A 23,734-nucleotide genomic window follows, 5' to 3' on the forward strand; every position below is an offset into this window, starting at 1 on the left:
AGAGCGGGAGATTATGAACACTGGCCAAAGAAAAATAGGTTCCCACTACTACAATCTTTTTTCTATATTAAATACCTTTTTGAAATGTAATTTTTGAGTAAGTTGTTGATATCACCCCTCACGTGAGGGGTGATATCAATAGCAAAGGTTCTCATCCATACATCCCTTTACAAAATGTAAATAAGTGCCCCAGCGAAGGGTTAAATTTCGTCAGGAATACATCAACAAGGAAGCTGTTGAGTCTTATGATCTCGGAGAAGTGTATGTGTGCAGCAGCTCCGAAAATAGGATGACCATCGCTCTTAATATGTTGCTATCTTGCTCCTGTGTGTTAATAAATCCCTGTTTCACGGAACTTCAGATCATATTTGATTAACAAGCTTTTCATTTTTTTTCAAAACTTGTTTGATATGAGTGATGAACATAATTATTATCTTCGAAATGGTGAACACTCGCCAGCCTTGTTTACGTGTCATGTTCGTGTACGCAGGTACGTGATGGTGACGTCGTACCGACCGTTAAAGGCGTATATGTACAAGCAGGGATTCTGCAGGTTCTGCACAGTGAGATACGACACATCAGGCCAGGAACTGGACAACATGTTTGTCCACCTGACTAACGTCTCCATACAGAAGCACGGGGTGAGACACTACTACACTTGACGCTGCTTCCTCTTCCACTCTCTCAACACCTCCTGACCGCAATTTTTTTTTCACCTGTGTTTACATTGCAGCCTCAATGGAAACTTAATTTCTTATTACAGGTATACTCAACTAAACTTTAAACCCTGGTAAATCTTATTTAATTATAAAGTTTGGTCTTATTTTGTCTGGTGCTAGTCTCAGTTTGCTTTCATTATAGAAGAAACTGGTAAAATTAAAATAGTGATTTCCACAAAATAAATCTGAAGCGCCTCATTCACATGTTCTTCCTCGCTGATAATTTGATAACGCAAATTCCGAGTGATTAAAACTTAATGTGCTGACGTAATTTTAGATATTGGTCCCACTAAGACAACAAGAGAATTCTTTTGTTTGATATCAAAGCTAATTAGTACAGGTCTGACCACAGTATATCCTAATTTATGATTTGTATTGAAAAAAAAAAATGGTTTAATATTGTACAAACAATCACTTGCGAATGCCAGATATGATTCACTTCAGATCTTTAACACTAAAATTAAACTGCATTAGTAACTTATGACGAAATTTGCACTAATATAACGTGCATTAGCTTACAAGTTTAGCTTAATATCTCTATTATGCACCCCATACCCATCCTGTGGGTGGTAGTCACCCCATACCCATCCTGTGGGTGGTAGTCATCCCATACCCATCCTGTGGGTGGTAGTCACCCCATACCCATCCTGTGGGTGGTAGTAACCCCATATATATCCTGTGGAAGGTAGTCACCCCATGCCCATCCTGTGGGTGGAAGTCACACTATACCCATCCTGTGGACGGTAGTCACCCCATACCCATCCTGTGGGTGGTAGTCACAACGTACCCATCCTGTGGGTGGTAGTCACCCCATACCCATCCTGTGGGTGGTAGTCTCCCCATACCCATCCTGTGGGTGGTAGTCACACCATACCCATCCTGTGGGTGGTAGTCACACCATACCCATCCTGTGGGTGGTAGTCACACCATACCCATCCTGTGGGTGGTAGTCATACCATACCCATCCTGTGGGTGGTAGTCATACCATACCCATCCTGTGGGTGGTAGTCATACCATACCCATCCTGTGGGTGGTAGTCATATCATACCCATCCTGAGGGTGGTAGTCACACCATACCCATCCTGTGGGTGGTAGTCACACCATACCTATCCTGTGGTTGGTAGTCACACCATACCCATCCTGTGGGTGGTAGTCACACCATACCCATCCTGTGGGTGGTAGTCACACCATACCCATCCTGTGGGTGGTAGTCATACCATACCCATCCTGTGGGTGGTAGTCACACCATACCCATCCTGTGGGTGGGAGTCACACCATACCCATCCTGTGGGTGGTAGTCACCCCATACCCATCCTGTGGGTGGTAGTCACACCATACCCATCCTGTGGGTGGTAGTCACACCATACCCATCCTGTGGGTGGTAGTCACCCCATACCCATCCTGTGGGTGGTAGTCACACCATACCCATCCTGTGGGTGGGAGTCACACCATACCCATCCTGTGGGTGGGAGTCACACCATACCCATCCTGTGGGTGGTAGTCACACCATACCCATCCTGTGGGTGGGAGTCACACCATACCCATCCTGTGGGTGGTAGTCACACCATACCCATCCTGTGGGTGGTAGTCACACCATACCCATCCTGTGGGTGGTAGTCACACCATACCCATCCTGTGGGTGGTAGTCACACCATACCCATCCTGTGGGTGGGAGTCACACCATACCCATCCTGTGGGTGGGAGTCACACCATACCCATCCTGTGGGTGGGAGTCACACCATACCCATCCTGTGGGTGGTAGTCACACCATACCCATCCTGTGGGTGGTAGTCACACCATACCCATCCTGTGGGTGGTAGTCACACCATACCCATCCTGTGGGTGGGAGTCACACCATACCCATCCTGTGGGTGGGAGTCACACCATACCCATCCTGTGGGTGGTAGTCACACCATACCCATCCTGTGGGTGGTAGTCACACCATACCCATCCTGTGGGTGGTAGTCACACCATACCCATCCTGTGGGTGGTAGTCACACCATACCCATCCTGTGGGTGGTACACCATACCCATCCTGTGAGTGGCAGTCACACCATACCCATCCTGTCACACCATACCCATCCTGTGGGTGGGGTCACACCATACCCATCCTGTGGGTGGGAGTCACACCATACCCATCCTGTGGGTGGGAGTCACACCATATACATGACGGGGATAACTTTCTCTCACTGACTCACCTATACCAACTTTATTCCTGCAACTTTTCAGTTTTTCTTGACCTCTTAACTCGAGGACACATGTGATGTGCTTCACTTTTTCTTAGCATGTATGTGTACGGTGACAGCCAGGTGAGTACGGTGACAGCCAGGTGAGTACGGTGACAGCCAGGTGAGTACGGTGACAGCCAGGCGTGTACGGTGACAGCCAGGTGAGTACGGTGACAGCCAGGTGAGTACGGTGACAGCCAGGCGTGTACGGTGACAGCCAGGTGAGTACGGTGACAGCCAGGTGTTGCAACCCCTGAATGGGTTACAATGTATATTATGTATATATATATATATATATATATATATATATATATCTATCTCTATATATATATATATATATAATGTATATTATCTTTTCATATAATTTTATATTGCTTACCTGGAGTTTACCTGGAGAGAGTTCCGGGGGTCAACGCCCCCGCGGCCCGGTCTGAGACCAGGCCTCCTGGTGGATCAGAGCCTGATCAACCAGGCTGTTGCTGCTGGCTGCACGCAAACCAACATACGAGCCACAGCCCGGCTGATCCGGAACTGACTTTAGGTGCTTGTCCAGTGCCAGCTTGAAGACTGCCAGGGGTCTGTTGGTAATCCCCCTTATGTGTGCTGGGAGGCAGTTGAACAGTCTCGGGCCCCTGACACTTATTGTATGGTCTCTTAACGTGCTAGTGACACCCCTGCTTTTCATTGGGGGGATGTTGCATCGTCTGCCAAGTCTTTTGCTTTCGTAGTGGGTGATTTTCGTGTGCAAGTTCGGTACTAGTCCCTCTAGGATTTTCCAGGTGTATATAATCATGTATCTCTCCCTCCTGCGTTCCAGGGAATACAGGTTTAGGAACCTCAAGCGCGATAATAGCTAAATCGTAAATATATTGCTTTATATTATTATTTGACTTAGTTATGTTGTTAGGTAGGATGTAATACATATATTATGTGCTCAAAGTTCAAGTCTTGATTGTCTAACTACTGTAATTATCACTCTTTGCTCGTTACTCTGCCGGCTTCTGTTGCTGGGCAGCAGCTGTCCACGGAGCTATCACGTGATCGAGGGGGGGAGGGTGATCACACCTCGCCTGAAGTATTCAGTCTGGTCTAGACTCTCTTGGTGATTGGACGTATTCTAGACAAGACGAGCCTAAATCTCCCTTATTGGCCCTTGTTGGAAGATCGTCTCTTGTCTCATTATTGCTGTATGTTCTGTAGAACTCTGTTCACAGAACACTGTCGAGACTTAATGATTTTCGACGTTGTACTGAGGTTGTATGTCGCTTAGACACTCTGAGCAACTCAGGTCCTGAGCTGTAGCTTCTGACCTAACTTGTACTGGTATCTGTGTACTGTCACAGTCGGGTATTTTCTTATGCTGAACTTAGATTCAGTATTATGGGAGTTTGGTGACTTTTGTGGAGGATCTGCTGATGGTCCCTACTTAGTGTCGTTATATTATCTTCTTGTTCCTGATTCTGTGTCGCAGTTGCATGTTATATTGCTATTGGGCTTAGCATTCTTTTTGTTGTTCAAGCAGACTGTTCTGATTGCCAGTTGATCAAGAAGTTAGTTTATTTGAGGACTTTGTCAGTCACTTGTTTAAGTCTAGTCGAGTCGTGAGACATAGTGAACTACTTAGAGCACTTACACACATACACACACTTATTTGTATATCGTATTATTAAATGTTAATGTACCAGACGGCACTTAAGAATTATAAATGTGATATGTGCTTTCAGCACAATAATACTGTACACGAGAAAAGTGATTAATATTATTTTGATTACTGTGATTAATTTAATTTAATTTAATTTGATATACGCCAAGACAACTTAATAAATTTATTAAATTTTAATTTCTCTTGTTAGTAGCCTACCAGTTGTAATCCTGAAGCACTATTAAATCATACTGAATTCTAATGGATAATTGGACAAGGATACTGACTACTTGTTACGAAAACCCAGTAACAGGCTGGATGCTAGAAGGGCAGTCCTTTCTAGCATGTTACATACGTGGGACCCACATGCACAATGTTACTTCCCTGGGAGTCACCTGCACACTGTTAGATACCTGGAACCCACCTGCACAATGTTACATACCTAGCAGCCACCTGCACACTGTTACGTACCTGGGAGCCACCTGCACACTGTTACATACCTGGGACCCACGTGCACAATGTTACATGCCTGGGAGCCACCTGCACACTGTAACATACCTGGGAGCCACCTGCACAGTGTTACATACCTCGGAGCCACCTGCACAAAGTTACATATCTGGGAGCCACGTGCACATTGTTACATACCTGGGAGCCACCTGCACATTGTTACATGCCTGTGAGCCACCTGCACACCGTTACATATCTGGGAGCCCCCGGCACAGTGCATACATACTACATACACTGTTACATACCTCGGAGCCACCTGCACATTGCTACATACCCGGGAGCCACCTGCCCTCTGTTGCAAACATGGGAGCCACCTACACACTGTTACATATATGGGAGCCACTTGCACACTGTTACATTCCAGGAAGCCACCTGTACACTGTGACATACCTGCCGGCCACCTGCACACTGATACACACCGGGGAGCCACCTGCACACTGTTACATACCTGGAAGCCACCTGCACAATGTTACATACCTGAGAGTCACCTGCACAATGTTACATACCAGGGAGCCACCTGCACAATGCTACATACCTGGGAGCCATCTGCACAATGTGATATACCAGGGAGCCACCTGCACAATGCTACATACCTGGGAGCCATCTGCACAATGTGACATACCTGGGAGCCACCTGCACAATGATACATACGTCGGAGCCATCTGCACAATGTTACATACGTTTGAACCACCTGCACAATGTAACATACCCGGGAGCCACCTGTACCATGTTACATACCTCGGAGCCATCTGCACAATGTTACATACGTGGGAACCACCTGCACAATGTTACATACCTGGGAGCCACCTGCACAATGTTACATACCTGTGAGCCACCTGCACAATGTCACATACCTGTGAACACCTGCACAATGTTACATACCTGGGAGCCAACTGCACAATGTTACATACCTGGGAGCCACCTGCACAATGTTACATACCTGGGAGACACCTGCACAATGTTACATACCTGGGAGCCATCTCCACAATGTTACATACCTGGGAGCCACCTGCACAATGTTACATACCTGGGAGCCAACTGCACAATGTTACATACCTGGGAGCCACCTGCACAATGTTACATACCTGGGAGCCACCTGCACAATGTTACATACCTGGGAGTCAACTGCACAATGTTATATACCTGTGAGCCACCTGCACAATGTTACATACCTGGGAGCCACCTGCACAATGTTACATACCTGGGAGCCACCTGCACAATGTTACATACCTGGGAGCCACCTGCACAATGTTACATACCTGGGAGCCACCTGTATAATGTTACATATCTGGGAGCCACCTGCACAGTGCTACATATGTGGGAGCCACCTGCACACTGTTACATTCCTGGGAGCCACCTGCGCAATAATACATACCTGGGAGCCACCGGCACAGTGTTACGTATTTGGGAGCCACCTGTACAATGTTACATACCTGGGAGCCACCTGTACAGTGTTACATACCTGGGAGCCACCTGCGCAGTGATACATACCTGGGAGCCACCTGTGCAAAGTTACATACCTGGGATCCACCTGCTCAGTGTTAGATACCTGGGAGCCACCTGCGCAGTGATACATACCTGGGAGCCACCTGCTCAATGTTACATACCTTGGAGCCACCTGCTCAATGTTACATACCTGGGAGCCACCTGCGCAGCGACACATACCTGGGAGCCACCTGCTCAATGTTACATACCCTGAAGCCACCTGTGCAATGTTACTTACCTGGGAGCCACCTGCTAAATGTTACATACCTGGGAGCCGCCTGCACAATGTTACATACCCGGGAGCCACCTACACAATGTTACATACCTGGGAGACACCTACACAATGTTACATACATGGGAGACACCTACACAATGTTACATACCTGGGAGACACCTACACAATGTTACATACCTGGGAGCCACCTACACAATGTTACATACCTGGGAGACACCTACACAATGTTACATACCTAGCAGCCACCTGCACACTGTTACGTACCTGGGAGCCACCTGCACACTGTTACATACCTGGGACCCACGCGCACAATGTTACATGCCTGCGAGCCATCTGCACACTGTAACATACCTGGGAGCCACCTGCACAGTGTTACATACCTCGAAGCCACCTGCACACTGTTACATACCTCGGAGCCACCTGCACAAAGTTACATATCTGGGAGCCACGTGCACACTGTTATATACCTGTGAGCCACCTGCACACCGTTACATATCTGTGAGCCACCTGCACACCGTTACATATCTGGGAGCCCCCGGCACAGTGCATACATACTACATACACTGTTACATACTTCGGAGCCACCTGCACATTGCTACATACCCGGGAGCCACCTGCCCACTGTTACAAACCTGGGAGCCACCTACACACTGTTACATATATGGGAGCCACTTGCACACTGTTACATTCCAGGAAGCCACCTGTACACTGTGACATACCTGCCGGCCACCTGCACACTGATACACACCGTGGAGCTACCTGCACACTGTTACATACCTGTTACATACCTGAGAGTCACCTGCACAATGTTACATACCAGGGAGCCACCTGCACAATGCTACATACCTGGGCGCCATCTGCACAATGTGACATACCTGGGAGCCACCTGCACAATGATACATACGTCGGAACCATCTCCACAATGTTACATACGTGGGAACCACCTGCACAATGTAACATACCCGGGAGCCACCTGTACCATGTTACATACCTCGGAGCCATCTGCACAATGTTACATACGTGGGAACCACCTGCACAATGTTACATACCTGGGAGCCACCAGCACAATGTTACATACCTGTGAGCCACCTGCACAATGTTACATACCTGTGAGCCACCTGCACAATGTTACATACCTGGGAGCCACCTGTACCATGTTACATACCTTGGAGCCATCTGCACAATGTTACATACGTGGGAACCACCTGCACAATGTAACATACCCGGGAGCCACCTGTACCATGTTACATACCTCGGAGCCATCTGCACAATGTTACATACGTGGGAGCCACCTGCACAATGTTACATACCTGGGAGCCAACTTCACAATGTTATATACCCGGTAGCCACCTGCGCAACGTTACATACGTGGGAGCCACCTGCATAATGTTACATATCTTGGAGCCACCTGCACAATGTTTCATACCTAGGAGCTACCTGCACAATGTTACATACCTGGGAGCCACCTGCACAATGTTGCATACCTGTTAGCCACCTGCACAATGTTACATACCTGTGAGCCACCTACACAATGTTACATACCTGGGAGCCAACTGCACAATGTTACATACCTGGGAGCCACCTGCACAATGTTACACACCTGGGAGCCACCTGCACATTGTTACATACCTGGGAGCCACCTGCACAATGTTACATACCTGGGAGCCATCTGTATAATGTTACATATTTGGGAGCCACCTGCACAATGCTTCATATGTGGGAGCCACCTGCACACTGTTACATTCCTGGGAGCCACCTGCGCAATGATACATACCTGGGAGCCACCTGCACACTGTTACGTATTTGGGAGCCACCTGTACAATGTTACATACCTGGGAGCCACCTGCACACTGTTACATTCCTGGGAGCCACCTGCGCAATGATACATACCTGGGAGCCACCTGCACACTGTTACGTATTTGGGAGCCACCTGTACAATGTTACATACCTGGGAGCCACCTGTACAGTGTTACATACCTGGGAGCCACCTGTGCAGTGATACATACCTGGGAGCCACCTGTGCATTGTTACATACCTGGGAGCCACCTGCTCAATGTTACATACCTGGGAGCCACCTGCGCAGTGATACATACCTGGGAGCCACCTGTGCATTGTTACATACCTGGGAGCCACCTGCTCAATGTTACATACCTGGGAGCCACCTGCGCAGTGATACATACCTGGGAGCCACCTGTGCATTGTTACATACCTGGGAGCCACCTGCTCAATGTTACATACCTGGGAGCCACCTGTACAATGTTACATACCTTGGAGCCACCTGTACAGTGTTGCATACCTGGGAGCCACCTGCTCAATGTTACATACCTGGGAGCCACCTGCGCAGTGATACATACCTGGGAGCCACCTGCTCAATGTTACATACCTTGGAGCCACCTGCTCAATGTTACATACCTGGGAGCCACCTGCGCAGCGATACATACCTGGGAGCCACCTGCTCAGTGTTACATACCCTGAAGCCACCTGTGCAATGTTACTTACCTGGGAGCCACCTGCTAAATGTTACATACCTGGGAGCCGCCTGTACAATGTTACATACCTGGGAGCCACCTACACAATGTTACATACCTGGGAGACACCTACACAATGTTACATACCTGGGAGACACCTGCACAATGTTACATACCTGGGAGACACCTGCACAATGTTACATACCTGGGAGACACCTGCACAGTGTTACATACCTGGGAGACACCTGCACAATGTTACATACCTGGGAGACACCTGCACAATGTTATATACCTGGGAGACACCTGCACAATGTTATATACCTGGGAGACACCTGCACTATGTTATATACCCGGGAGACACCTGCACAATGTTATATACCTGGGAGACACCTGCACAATGTTACATACCTGGGAGCCACCTGCACAATGTTACATACCTGGGAGCCACCTGCACAATGTTACATACCTAGGAGACACCTACACAATGTTACATACCTGGGAGACACCTACACAATGTTACATACCTGGGAGACACCTACACAATGTTAAATACCTGGGAGACACCTACACAATGTTACATACCTGGGAGACACCTACACAATGTTACATACGTGGGAGACACCTACACAATGTTACATACCTGGGAGACACCTACACAATGTTACATACGTGGGAGACACCTACACAATGTTACATACCTGGGAGACACCTGCACAATGTTATATACCTGGGAGACACCTGCACAATGTTACATACCTGGGAGACACCTGCACAATGTTATATACCTGGGAGACACCTGTACAATGTTATATACCTGGGAGACACCTGCACAATGTTATATACCTGGGAGACACCTGCACAATGTTATATACCTGGGAGACACCTGCACAATGTTATATACCTGGGAGACACCTGCACAATGTTATATACCTGGGAGACACCTGCACAATGTTATATACCTGGGAGACACCTGCACAATGTTATATACCTGGGAGACACCTGCACAATGTTATATACCTGGGAGACACCTGCACAATGTTATATACCTGGGAGACACCTGCACAATGTTATATACCTGGGAGACACCTGTACAACTGCAGTTATAAGAAGGCTTGTCTGATTACCTTCAAAATTTGAACACTCGTTAATGTAGAATCTGTGTGCGATGTTGCCAAATTTTAATTTCGAAGTGATATAGTATTATATTACAATGCTGGATTATTTTTCCTTGATGCTGGCTAGTGGTTCTTTGTCCAAGGAACTGGATCTGTCCTCCTTTCCCTTGAATCGAATCTCAATATCTCCCATTCCTCAGACGCAGTATGATACATACTGGTTTATCGCTTTCCTCTGATTATAATAAAACAAATGTGATCAGCATCCATCTTAGAAGATTGATTCTTTTTATGAGATGAATGAAACATTTCGTGTTCCTGGGCAGCAGAGTGGGTACAAGTTATGTTTGAGTGTAATAACCGGAGTCTCTGTCTTCTGGTCAACTTTTATCTCTGAGTGCTGAAGTATTCTGAGGAAGCTTCGTCTTCATTTGAGATTTTGCAAGATTTAATGTGACAATTTTATTAATCAAATTGTTTCCTGTGAAATATCTATAACTAGATATTTCGCTTCTGATCAGTAATAAATCACAGTGTTTGACTTTACTGAGTTATATTGGTTTGTTTAAATATGGTATTTATATGTGACTTGAATTTATGTGCCATAGAGACCTTTGTAAATACTCTTTTATATACATAATAAGATATTTTTATTTAAGTTTTATTTTCTTACTTATTTACTTACTAACTTACTTAAACTCTGGTCGATCTTAGAGAAACGTTTGGATATTTTTCGGCGTGGGTACATCCCAATTTGATTTTTCTTATGGAAAATATTTGGAAAATTTAAATACTGTTGTTTTCATGCGACAATTTCGGAGTGTCGTGCTCAATTAGCTTCAAACCTTCCATGGACAAAATATATACTTCTTTATAATTTTTATTCAAGAAATTTGGATATTACTTTCTCAGCAATTGCAGATGCCTCTTTTGATTTGCTTTAGATTTTCAACGCTAATATTTAACTGTATTTTCAACTTATGTCGCACGCAATATTTTTCCAGTGTCTTGCACTGAGGCACAGGATACCAGAGTTATGCAATATAGGAATACCTCTGTCAGGTCGCTCAGAGACTGTAGTACATATAGTTTTGGTACCCAGTCTGTGGATCCATCATGTACCTCTGTCATCTTTAAACTACCATACACAAGATGGGTTACCTGGATACCTGGAGGTTATTCCGGGGATCAACGCCCCCGCGGCCCGGTCCACGACCAGGCCTCCCGATGGATCAGGGCCTGATCAACTAGGCTGTTACTGCTGGCCGCACGCAGTCCAACGTACGAGCCACAGCCCGGCTGATCCGGCAATGACTTTAGGTATCTGTCCAGCTCTCTCTTGAAGGCAGCCAGGGGTTTATTGGCAATGCCCCTAATGCTTGATGGGAGGCTGTTGAACAGTTTTGGGCCCCGGATTCACAATAAATTTTTTGACACCGCTATGAGGACGAATATAAGATTCATTAGAATACTGTTAACCTTGTGTTACAGCGGCGTGGTCCCTCTTTCAGGAAGAATACAACAGTGTCCACGGTGGTAAGTGGCCAGTGAGGACCTTACGTCTCTACCTGGAGGGTACCAGAGGCAAAGTCCGCACTGACAAGCTCTTCTCTGATATAATTTGGCTTGTAGTACACTCCCTCAGAGCCGTGGCGCCCATCATGGCTTCTGATCGACACTGCTTTGAATGTTATGGTTATGACATCATCATCGACGACCAACTCAAGCCCTGGATGATCGAGGTATTGTCAAGTGTTGTTTACTGCAGTATAGACCTTTGTTCACAGTGGTTAGCAACACACTCAATTATCCTCTTCATCCTCTGAGTCTACTACACAGAATGGTTTTCAAGGTCTACTACACATGACCTAGGTATACTACATAAAATATTTTGTTACAGTCATGAATAAAGCACATTTGTTTGAATTACTAATCACTACCTAGTAATTATCATTATCATAATCATCTGGTGATTAACACTGAGTAACAACCTCACTCTGAACATCACCACTAACCTCTTACCTTGTACATCTTACACTGGTAAACAATTTAACATCTACTACAATTCATTAACCTGTGTTTGGTTGCAGGTAAATGCCTCGCCGTCCATGACGTCAACCACAGCCAACGACAGGATCATGAAGTACAAACTGGTCGACGATATTATCAACATTGTGTTACCTCCCGATGGTGTTCCCAAGTACGTCTCTCTCTCTCTCGCTCTCTCTCTCTCTCTCTCTCTCTCTCTCTCTCTCTCTCCCTCCCTCTCTCTCCCTCTCTCTCCCTCTCTCTCCTTTTTTTTTTTTTTTTTTTTTTTTTTTTTTTTTTTTTTTTTTTTTTTTTTTTTTTTTTTTTTTTTTTTTACACAGGGTTTGACAAGGTTAAGGATCCCTAGCTTTATTGACAGCTATTTACATTTATTGGCAAGCTAAGAGCTGTTACCTACATCAGCTCATTTGAAAGCATTTTTATTGTTATGAGACATACAAGTAGGGAACAGGATGAAGTTGGAGCCATCTGTGGGCCAGCATTTTCATTTGATCAACTGACTTTATCTCGTTGACATCATTATGCTGTACGAATGTGTTCCATACTCGAGTCATCCTGGGTATGTATGATCTCAGATGGAGTGAAATTCTGGAGAAGGGTACAGCCAGAGTGAAGTTGCTGCTTTCTGCCCGTCTTGTGGCATAAAAGCTTGTTTCACGCTGTCCTCGAAGTGGATCCAAGTGTGGTACTTTGACAATATTGGCCTTGTACATAACAGTAAGGCCACCCACATCCCTCCTATGTTGAAGGCTCTGCTGAAATGACAGATCTATCCAGGATGGGTCCAGGCGAGAGATGAGACGTCTTGCTCTGTTCTCTACTCTGTCAAGCAGTCGCAGATGAGAGGGGGGGGGCAGGCAAACCAAGAAAGTGGAGCATACTCAAGGTGCGAGCGTACTTGTGCCTCGTACAGAATCTTGCAACCCCTACTGTCAAGTAGATGCGAGATACAGCGAAGTGCTGTAAGCTTCCTGGCTGCCTTGTTTGCAAGATTTACAACATGGTTCTTCATGGTTAGTTTGGAGTCAAATTTCACCCCAAGGATATCAACTTCTTCTCCAGGTGCCAACACCCTCCCATTCATCCTTACTACTGCACCAGCATTACCATCATGGTGCCTAGAGACGATCATCATTTGCGTTTTCTCAGGTGCAAATGTTACTTGCCATCTATTTCCCCAAGCTGATATAGCTCTCAGCTGGTGATTGATGTAGCTTAGAGCAGCTGGCATTTCTTCTCTTGGATAAGTGAATGTCAGTGTGCAGTCGTCTGCATATGCATGTGATTCTGGGATGAGATGAAGAAGGTCGTTGAAGTAGACATTCCATAACAATGGTCCCAGCACGCTTCCTTGTGGAACACTTGCCCCAATAGGATGTCTTGCTGATTCCGTTCCATTGAGAACTACACTTAGAGATCTACCATGAAGGTAATCACTGAGGAGACATAGCGTAGAGCCTGCAATTCCCAGTGCTTGAAGTTTTGCTAAGAGGCCCTGGTGCCACACCCGGTCGAAAGCGCCAGCAATGTCCAGTGCTACCACACAGCTGACTTTGGATTCATCCAGTGACTGGTGCCACTTAGTGGAGAGGTTTAACAACAGATCAGCAGCAGAGTAACCTTTCCTGAAGCCATATTGACGATCACAAAGTAGTGAGTGATAGTCAAAAAACTCTGTCATTTGTCTTGAGATTATTGTCTCAAGGATCTTACCAGTGATTGACAGGAGTGACACTGGTCTGTAGTTGCTGATTTCTGCTCTGCTCTTCTTTTTGTGAACAGGGACTACATTTGCCTCTTTCCATAGAGAGGGCCATTTACACTGTGCTAGGCAGTGCTGAAAGATGCGAGTTAGAGGTGCTGCTAGCTGGTCTGCACATCTTCTCAGCAATCTTGGGCTCAACTTGTCTGGGCCCACAGCCTTTTCTTGGTCAAGCGATTTAAGAAGGAAATGCACCTCCTCCTGCCTTATTGTCACCACTGACAGTTTTGACACAGTTCTTGCAGCTAGCCAAGGAGGGTCCCTTGCTGGATCAGGAACTTGCATTTTGGTAGCAAAGTGTTCAGCAAAGAGGTCTGCCTTCTCTTGACTACTAGTAGAGGTGGTCCCATCCTGTCGATTTAGAGGTGGAATGAGTTCATCAGGCAGATAACCTTGTCTGTCCTTGACCAGGGACCACCAGGTTTTGGAGCCTACCCTACCTGATGCTAGCTTTCTTTTAGTGTCCACCTCCCATTTAGCAATGGCCCACTTTTGAACGTCACCCATATGTCTACAGGCTTGCCTGTGCAAGTTCCTGTTATAGGTGGTAGGATGTCTCTTATACCTTCACCATGCTTTGTAGTTAGCAGTAGCAGCCTCTCTACAATGAAAGCCAAACCAAGGCTGATCCGTAGGCTTCGTCACATATTGCCAGTGAGGAATGTGTTCTTGTTGTAGATTAAGGATGTGTCCAGTGAAGGCTTTCACTTGGTTGTCAACATCCCCTTGGAGAAGAGCATTCCAATCGGTGGTGGCAAGCTCAGAGCAAAGGGCTGGCCAATTACCTCTTTCCCATAGCCAGGTTGTGCGTGTGGACTCCTCACCTCGTTCTGTTGGGATCTTAAGTGTCGTAAAAACAGCCTTGTGGTCAGACGATCCATCATAGCCGAGGGGTTGACAAGTGACTATGCCTTCTGCCAGATCACTCACTACTGGGTCAAGGGAGGAGCCAGAGATGTGAGTAGGAAAATCAACAAAGTTTCTCATGTTGAACAGTGCAAGAAGGTCATCAAAGTCCCTCTGTATAAGGTGCTGGTTGAGGTCACCAACAATTATGATATGTTGACAGTTGTGTTGTAGCAGAAGGGAGTCAATATTTTCCATTAGGAAGTTGATGGGATCTGCATGTTGCCACTGAGGTCTGTACATTGCACATGCTAGTACAGAGGTACTAGTGTTTATGCAGAGCTTGAAGAACATCATTTCAAGATGTGTAGGGGTGGCAACATCAATGTGCTGGGCATGAACACTTTTAGAGAAGCACACAGCAACACCTCCTCCTTGCCCTTGCCTGTCTCTTCTCATCCATGAGGTGTAGCCAGCAATTCTTGCAAAATTTTCTGGAGTCCTGTCATCGAAAAATATTTCAACAACAGCTATCATGTCGGGATGTCGAGTGTTCACAAAACTGTGTGTGAGCTCTCCAACATTAATAATGAAACCTCTAATGTTGGCCGACAGGATGCTGATAGACTGGCTCCTCATGATGATGTGGTCAGCTTGAGATGGTGGGTGTGTAGGGCATGTAAGGTGCCTGCCCTTGAGAGAGGTAGGGTACTGAGGCAGCTGCAGGGATGTAGGTCTGTGGTCTTGTATAAGGCACAGTACCACCTGCTGGGCTGGGATAGGAGTAGCTGAGTGGGTGACGTGTGAGAGTGTTCACCAATTCAGAGATCCTGCTGGTGTGTTTGAGAACAGGTCTCTAAACAGGTGGTCCTGTCTGTCAAGTTCCTTTTTCTTCCTACACTGGTCCTCCTGACGTCCTTTCTTGTAGCAGTAATTACACCTGGTATCTCGCAGGCAGTTGCTGGCAGTGTGCCCCTTCCAGTGACAGCGAGAGCACAGCCTAGGTGCTTGGGAGGGTGGACTATGATTTGTTGCACCTCCTGTGTTTTGCAGATTTGTCCTCAGGTTCTGCCGCTGGAGCTGTGTTAGTGGAGGGTGAGACAACTGTAGATGTCTTCCTCCTCCACGTCCTCTTCCACGTCCTCTGCCCCGTCCTCTACCAATTCTGACAGATGTGTCCCTGCTGTTTGTACTTTGGCGCAGTAGGTGATCAGGTGAAGTGATAGTTCCCTGATTATTAACTGCACCAATCTCTGGTGGAGAAACTCCTGACTCAGAACTTGCTGATGAAGCACTGCTGCCAGATTCTGGAATAGTGTCAGCAGGTGTGCTGACAGGTGTAGGATCAGAGATGGTATGTACACTGTCAAGTGGACTGGCAGTGACTGAAGCAGAGATATCAGGTGTAGGAGAATTAACAGATCCAAGGTTTCCTTCGTTGCTGGGAAGAGGATTTGTTCCCTCTGTGGTGGTCAGAGGAATTGTGTTGGAATTCCCAAAGGTAGTGTTTTGAACTCTGTCAGTCTGTGGGACCTTAGCAATGACAGAGTTCCACCAGTTATTTACCCCTGAGTTAAGCTCAGTGTGGGACTTCCAGTCTTTGTCAATAGTGTCACCATCAGCTGAGCAGCTTACGTCACTTGATGTAGGCTTGCACTGACCTTCTACAATAGCTTGGAGGTTATCTAATGATTTGAGGAGCTCATGAAGTGCTTCCCTGTGATGGATTATCTTAGCTGCAACTTTACAACACTGCCCAAGAGGGCAGTCTTGATCTTTTGGACAGAAGTCCCTGAGGTAGGACTTCTGAACCTTCCTCCTGTAGCTCCAGGCTTGTATTCACATATACCACAGGATTATGGATATCCTTCGATTTTCTGAAATTTTCAACCTGGCTGCAACAAAATTCTTCTGGAATGCAATATGTGTGTCCCTTGTGTGTCCCTTGTATCAATCGCATCTGCTAGAAAAATGACAGGATGGATAATGAGAACCTTCAAAACTAGGGAGGCCAAGCCCATGATGACACTCTTCAGGTCACTTGTTCTATCTAGGCTGGAATATTGCTGCACTCTAACAGCACCTTTCAAGGCAGGTGAAATTGCCGACCTAGAAAATGTACAGAGAACTTTCACGGCGCGCATAACGGAGATAAAACACCTCAATTACTGGGAGCGCTTGAGGTTTCTAAACCTGTATTCCCTGGAACGCAGGAGGGAGAGATACATGATTATATACACCTGGAAAATCCTAGAGGGACTAGTACCGAACTTGCACACGAAAATCACTCACTACGAAAGCAAAAGACTTGGCAGACGATGCACCATCCCCCCAATTAAAAGCAGGGGTGTCACTAGCACGTTAAGAGACCATACAATAAGTGTCAGGGGCCCGAGACTGTTCAACTGCCTCCCAGCACACATAAGGGGGATTACCAACAGACCCCTGGCAGTCTTCAAGCTGGCACTGGACAAGCACCTAAAGTCAGTTCCTGATCAGCCGGGCTGTGGCTCGTACGTTGGTTTGCGTGCAGCCAGCAGCAACAGCCTGGTTGATCAGGCGCTGATCCACCAGGAGGCCTGGTCACAGACCGGGCCGCGGGGGCGTTGACCCCCGAAACTCTCTCCAGGTAAACTCCAGGTATACCCACAAACACTGCAGTAACTACTGGGACAGTAGCCAGATAGCATAGATATTCTTGCTATTTTGCGATGTGAAGTCATCCCAGAGGTTTGTAGGTTTGCAATTAAGTTCACAGGAGAGAGAGGGTGGGTGGTGGTATCGTGGGTGGGGTGGAGTATCGTGGGTGGGGGTGTTTATAGCGGGGTGGGTAGTGAGGGCAGGCAGTGGGCCGGCCAGCTGGAAGTGTTGCCTTCTCACTATCACTTAATGAACACTGTTTATGCTATCCACTTTTCCACTAATGGAAGGTGTTACACAAATCACTATGTTGCATTGTACCAGTCACGTTGTTATAAAGCACCAGACGCTAGTACATAGCACAAAACACATATAATATTAGATGCTCACTGTGAAGGCAATAGTGACGTCACTCCTAGGCCTGCCGCTGTACCCTCACTCACACCATATCTTCACCATACCACACTTAAATATCACTGATATTACTTATATTCACTTCAGTGGAGGAGTTGGCTTACTTGCACTAATGTGTTGTAGGTAGTACTTCGTCACTGAACAGTTTTTATCCTCACCAACCCTCGTATTTAAGCAATATTTAGAAAGTTTGTGGAGCACACTGTGACACGTCTTCACCCTCTCTCTCTCTCTCTCTCTCTCTCTCTCTTTACACAGGGTTTGACAAGGTTAAGGATCCCTAGCTTTATTGACAAGCTATTTACAGGTTAATTAAGGATTCCTAACTTTATTGGCAAGCTAAGAGCTGTTACCTACATCAGCTCATTTGAAAGCATTTTTATTGTTAAGAGACATACAAGTAGGGAACAGGATGAAGTTGGAGCCATCTGTGGGCCAGCATTTTCATTTGATCAACTGACTTTATCTCGTTGACATCATTATGCTGTACGAATGTGTTCCATACTCGAGTCATCCTGGGTATGTATGATCTCAGATGGAGTGATGTTCTGGAGAAGGGTACAGCCAGAGTGAAGTTGATGCTTTCTGCCCGTCTTGTGGCACAAAAGCTTGTTTCACGCTGTCCTCGAAGTGGATCCAAGTGTGGTATTTTGACAATATTGGCCTTGTACATAACAGTAAGGCCACCCACATCCCTCCTATGTTGAAGGCTCTGCTGAAATGACAGATCTATCCAGGATGGGTCCAGGCGAGAGATGAGACGTCTTGCTCTGTTCTCTACTCTGTCAAGCAGTCGCAGATGAGAGGGGGGGCAGGCAAACCAAGAAAGTGGAGCATACTCAAAGTGTGAGCGTACTTGCGCCTCGTACAGGATCTTGCAACCCCTACTGTCAAGCAGATGCGAGATACAGCGAAGTGCTGCAAGCTTCCTGGCTGCCTTGTTTGCAAGATTTACAACATGGTTCTTCATGGTTAGTTTGGAGTCAAATTTCACCCCAAGGATATCAACTTCTTCTCCAGGTGCCAACACCCTCCCATTCATCCTTATTACTGCACCAGCATTACCATCATGGTGACTAGAGACGATCATCATTTGCATTTTCTCAGGTGCAAATGTTACTTGCCATCTATTTCCCCAAGCTGATATAGCTCTCAGCTGGTGATTGATGTAGCTTAGAGCAGCTGGCATTTCTTCTCTTGGATAAGTGAATGTCAGTGTACAGTCTTTCCTCTCTCTCTCCCTCTCTCTCTCTCCCTCCCTCTCTCTCTCTCCCTCTCTCTCTCTCTCTCTCTCTCTCTCTCTCTCTCTCTCTCTCTCTCTCTCTCTCTCTCTCTCTCTCTCTCTCTCTCTCTCTCTCTCTCTTTACAGAGGGTTTTACAAGGTTAGCTTAAGGATTCCTAACTTTATTTACAAGCTTAGAGCTGTTACCTACATCACCTCATTTAAAAGTTTTTTTATTAGTATGAGACATACAAATAGGGAACAAGATGAAATTGGAGCCATCTGTGAGCCAGCGATTTCATTTGGTCAACTGACTTTGTTTCGTTAATGTTATTATGTTCCAGGCACGAGTCATCCTGAGAATAAATGATCTCAGATGAAAGTGATGTTCTGGAGAAGGGTACAGTCAAAGTGACATTGCTGCTTGCTGCCCGTCTTGTTGTGTAGAAGTTCATTTCTCGCTGTCCTTGGAGTGGAGCCAAGTGTGGTTTTTAACAATACATGAATTAGCCTTGTATATAACAGTAAAGCCACTCACATCCCTCTGGTGTTGAAGGTTCTGCTGAAATGACAGATCTGTCCAGGCTGGGTCTAGGCGAGAGTTGAGTCATCTTGCTCTGTTCTCTATTCTGTAAAGAAGTTGCACATGAGATGGAGGGCAGGAAATCCAAGAAAGTGGAGCATTCTCAAGATGTGAACGTACTTGTGCCTCGTACAGAATCTTGCATCCTCTACTGTCGAGATGTGAGATACGTCTAACTACTGTAAGCTTCCTGGTCGCCGTGTTTGCAAGATTTACAACGTGATTCTTCATACTCGGTTTGGAGTAAAATTTCATCCCAAGGATATCAACTTTGTCCCTGGGTACCAACACTATTCCATTCATTCTTACCACTACTCAAGCATTAGCATCATGGTGCTTAGAAGCCATCATCATTTGTGTCTTCGCAGGAGCAAATGTGACCTGCCATCATTTTCCTCAGGCTGATATAGCTGTAAGCTGATGATTGATGTGTAACTTAGAGCAGCTGGTATTTCTTCTCTTGGATAAGTAAATGTCAGAGAATAGTCGTCTGTATATGCATGGGATTCTGGAATGAGAGGAAGAAGGTCACTGAAGTAAATATTTCGTAACAATTTGCCAAGCACACTTTCCTATGGAACACGTGCACCAATAAGTGTCTTTTTGGCTTTATCCCATTGAGAACTACGCATAGAGATCTACCTTGAAGGTAATCACTGAGAAGGCATAGTGCAGAACCGACAATTCCCAGTGCTTGCAGTTTTGCCAGGAGTCCGTGGTGCCATACTCGGTCCTATAATTCATATTGACCTAGAATTCATCCAGTGACTGGTGCCACATAGTGAAGTTTAACAGCAGATCAGCAGCAGCGACCTTTTCTGATGCCATATTGACGGTCACAAAGAAGCGAGTGGTAGTCGAAAAACGCTGACATCGGCCCTGAAATTATTGTCTCAAGAATCTTGCCAGTGATTGCGAAGAGTGACACTTATCTGTGATTGCTGATTTCCACTCTGCTTTTCTTTTTTCATGAACAAGGACTACATTTGACTCTTTCAGGCCATTTACACTGTGCTAGACAATACTGAAAGATGTGAGTTAGAGGTGCTGCTAGCTGGTCTGCACATCTCAGTAATCTTGGGCTCAACATACCTGGGCCCACAGACTTTTCTTGGTCTAGCGATTTAAGGAGAAGACACACTTCATCTTGTCTTATTGTCGTTATTGACAACTTTGGCACAGTTCTCACGGCTGGCAAAGGAGGTTCCCATGCTGAATCAGGAACTTACATCTTGGCAGAAAAGTGCTCGGCAAAGAGGTCAGTTTTCTCCTGACTGTTAGAAGAGACGGTCCCATCCTGTCGATTTAGAGGTAAAATAATTTTATCAAATAAATAAACCTGTCGTTCCTTGTCCAAGGCCACTAGGTTTTGCAGCCCACTTTACCTGATGCCAACTTTCTTTTTTTTTTGTCAGCGTCCCATCTAGAGATAGATCACTTTGCAACAAGCTTGTCTGTGCAGTTTCCTGTTATAGATAGTCGGATGCCATTTATGCCTTCTCCAAACCTTATACTTAGCAGTTGCAGCCTCTCGACAACAAAGTCTCCGGCAGTATGTGACGAAGTCACATACTGCCTGTGAGGGATGTAATTTTGCTGGTGATTAAGGATGTGTTCAGTGAAGGCATTCGCTTGGTTATCAACATCACCTTGGAGAAAAACATTCCAATCGGAGGTAGTGAGCTCAGAGAAAAGGGCCGGCCAGATTCCTCTTTCCTTTAGCCAGGATGTGAGTGTAGATGCTTCACCTCGTTCTATTGGAATCTTCATTGTCGTAAAGACAGCCTTGTGGTGAGATGATCCAACATAGCCGAGGGGTTGGCACTCACTGCTGAGTCGAAGGAAGAGCCAGAGATGTTAGAAGGGAAATCAACAAGTTTCTCATGTTAAGCACTGCAAGAAGTTCATAAGAATTCCACTATATAAGATGCTGGTTGAGGTCACCAACAATTATAATATATTGACATTTATGTTGAAGCAAAAAGGAGTCCACATTTTCCATCAGGGAGCTGATGGGGTCTGCATGTTGCCACTGAGGTCTGTACATTGCACTTGCTATTACAGAGGTACTAGTGTTTATGCATAGCTTGAAGAACGGCATTTCCAGGTGATTAGGGATAGCAACATCAATGAGCTGGGAATGAACACTTGTAGAAAATCACACGGAAATACCTCCTCCTTGTTCTTGTCTATCTCTGCTCGTCCATGAGACGTATCCAGCAATTCCAGCAAATTTTTCTGGAGTCCTGTCGTCCAGAAATGTCTCAGCAACGATGATACTGTTGGCTGACAGGATGCTGATAGACTGGGTCCCGTATGACTGTGTTCAGCTTAGTTGATTGGTCTGTAAAGTTCTGTCCTTGAGACAGGTAGGACATTGGGGCACCCGCTTGGATGTAGCTCTGTGGTCTTTAACAATGCACAAAACCAACTGCTGAGCCGACGTAGGAGTAGCTGGGTTGGTGACGAGTGTGTTCACCAGGTCTGAGAACTTGATGGTTTGTTCTGAGAATAAATCTCTAAAGAAATGGTGATCCTGTCTGTCAAATTCCTTTTTTTACGACACTGGTCTTTCTGATATCCCCTTTTGTGGCAGTAATTGCACCTGGTATCTCACAGGCAGTTGTTAGTGGTGTGCCCCTTCTGATGACAGCGGGGGCACTGCCTAGGTGCCTGGGAGGGCAGTCTCCTATTTTCTACACCTCTTGTGTTTAACATCTGATTTCTCTGTAAGTTCTGCTGCTGGTGAGCCCGATGATTATTTACCAGGTTGGCGTTTTCCTGGGACTGTGTTGGTGGACGGTGAGACAACACCGCACTTGTTCAGGTAAAGTGTTGGACATCTGATATTTAGCTGCACCAATCTCTGGTGGAGAAAAACCCGACTAGTTATCGGCAGATGGATCACTGCTGCCAGGTGTACCGGCAGGTGTTGGAGCAGTGATGGCAAGTGTACTGTCAGGTGTAGGAGCACTGACAAATTCTCTCTCTCTCTCTCTCTCTCTCTCTCTCTCTCTCTCTCTCTCTCTCTCTCTCTCTCTCTCTCTCTCTCTCTCTCTCTCTCTCTCTCGCTATGTCTCTTTCTCTCAAACTCTTCTTAATAAAAAGTAACAAAAATTATTATACTATGTCACATTCGGCTTAGCTGTAATGAACACTGGTCAATGCTCAATAATAATCCACATGAAGACAGAAACACAGGAGGCTGATTGAGCTGTATATTTCGACCCACTTCTACGATCGTCTTCTGCTGAAGAAGGTCCCAGAAGGGGGTCGAAATATACAGATCAATTAACCTCCTGTGTTTTTGTCTCCATATGGGTTATTACTGAGTATATATGTATATATATAATTTGTACATCAACATTATCTTGACATCCTTACTCCATCTTGTTAAAAATAACGTCACATAATTTAAGCTTAATCTGTCCAATATTTCCTACGTTAATCTAAACTGTCAGCCTAATTTTAGTTAATAATTATTTTGCATCAGTGAAATATAAAAATTCCGCGAAGTTGAGCCAGATTTTCGAGCATTAATGCACGGTTGAATTTGTACTAAACTTGTGTGGCATAACTATGATTGTTTTATAAACCAAGAGAAAAAAGCTCTGCCTAAGAACATAACATACACATGGCACCAGGTGGCCTTCAACTGAACCTAGGTTCGAGTCCACTTGGCTTTTATATTTACATATTTTATTATGTTCACGCAACTGTAAATTCTAAAATTTTCTCTCTGAAAGATTGCTATGATTTGCTGAATTATTTCGGTATCAATTTAATATTATTTGTAAGCAAGATCATTATAAAATGTGT

General features: G+C 45.7%; 1 protein-coding gene across 1 annotated transcript in view; it reads left to right on the forward strand.

Moving 5' to 3' along the window:
- TTLL1B (Tubulin tyrosine ligase-like 1B) overlaps window positions 1-23,734 on the forward strand; it is a 155,647-nt gene that overhangs the window by 130,439 nt on the left and 1,474 nt on the right. Inside the window, exons 6-8 of the mRNA XM_070089004.1 lie at window positions 491-641; window positions 11,911-12,141; window positions 12,490-12,599. Of these exons, the coding sequence (XP_069945105.1) occupies window positions 491-641; window positions 11,911-12,141; window positions 12,490-12,599 (492 nt within the window). The remainder of the gene's footprint in view (window positions 1-490; window positions 642-11,910; window positions 12,142-12,489; window positions 12,600-23,734) is intronic.

The sequence above is a fragment of the Cherax quadricarinatus genome, chromosome 27, assembly GCF_038502225.1.
Source record: "Cherax quadricarinatus isolate ZL_2023a chromosome 27, ASM3850222v1, whole genome shotgun sequence".
NCBI lineage: Eukaryota > Metazoa > Arthropoda > Malacostraca > Decapoda > Parastacidae > Cherax > Cherax quadricarinatus.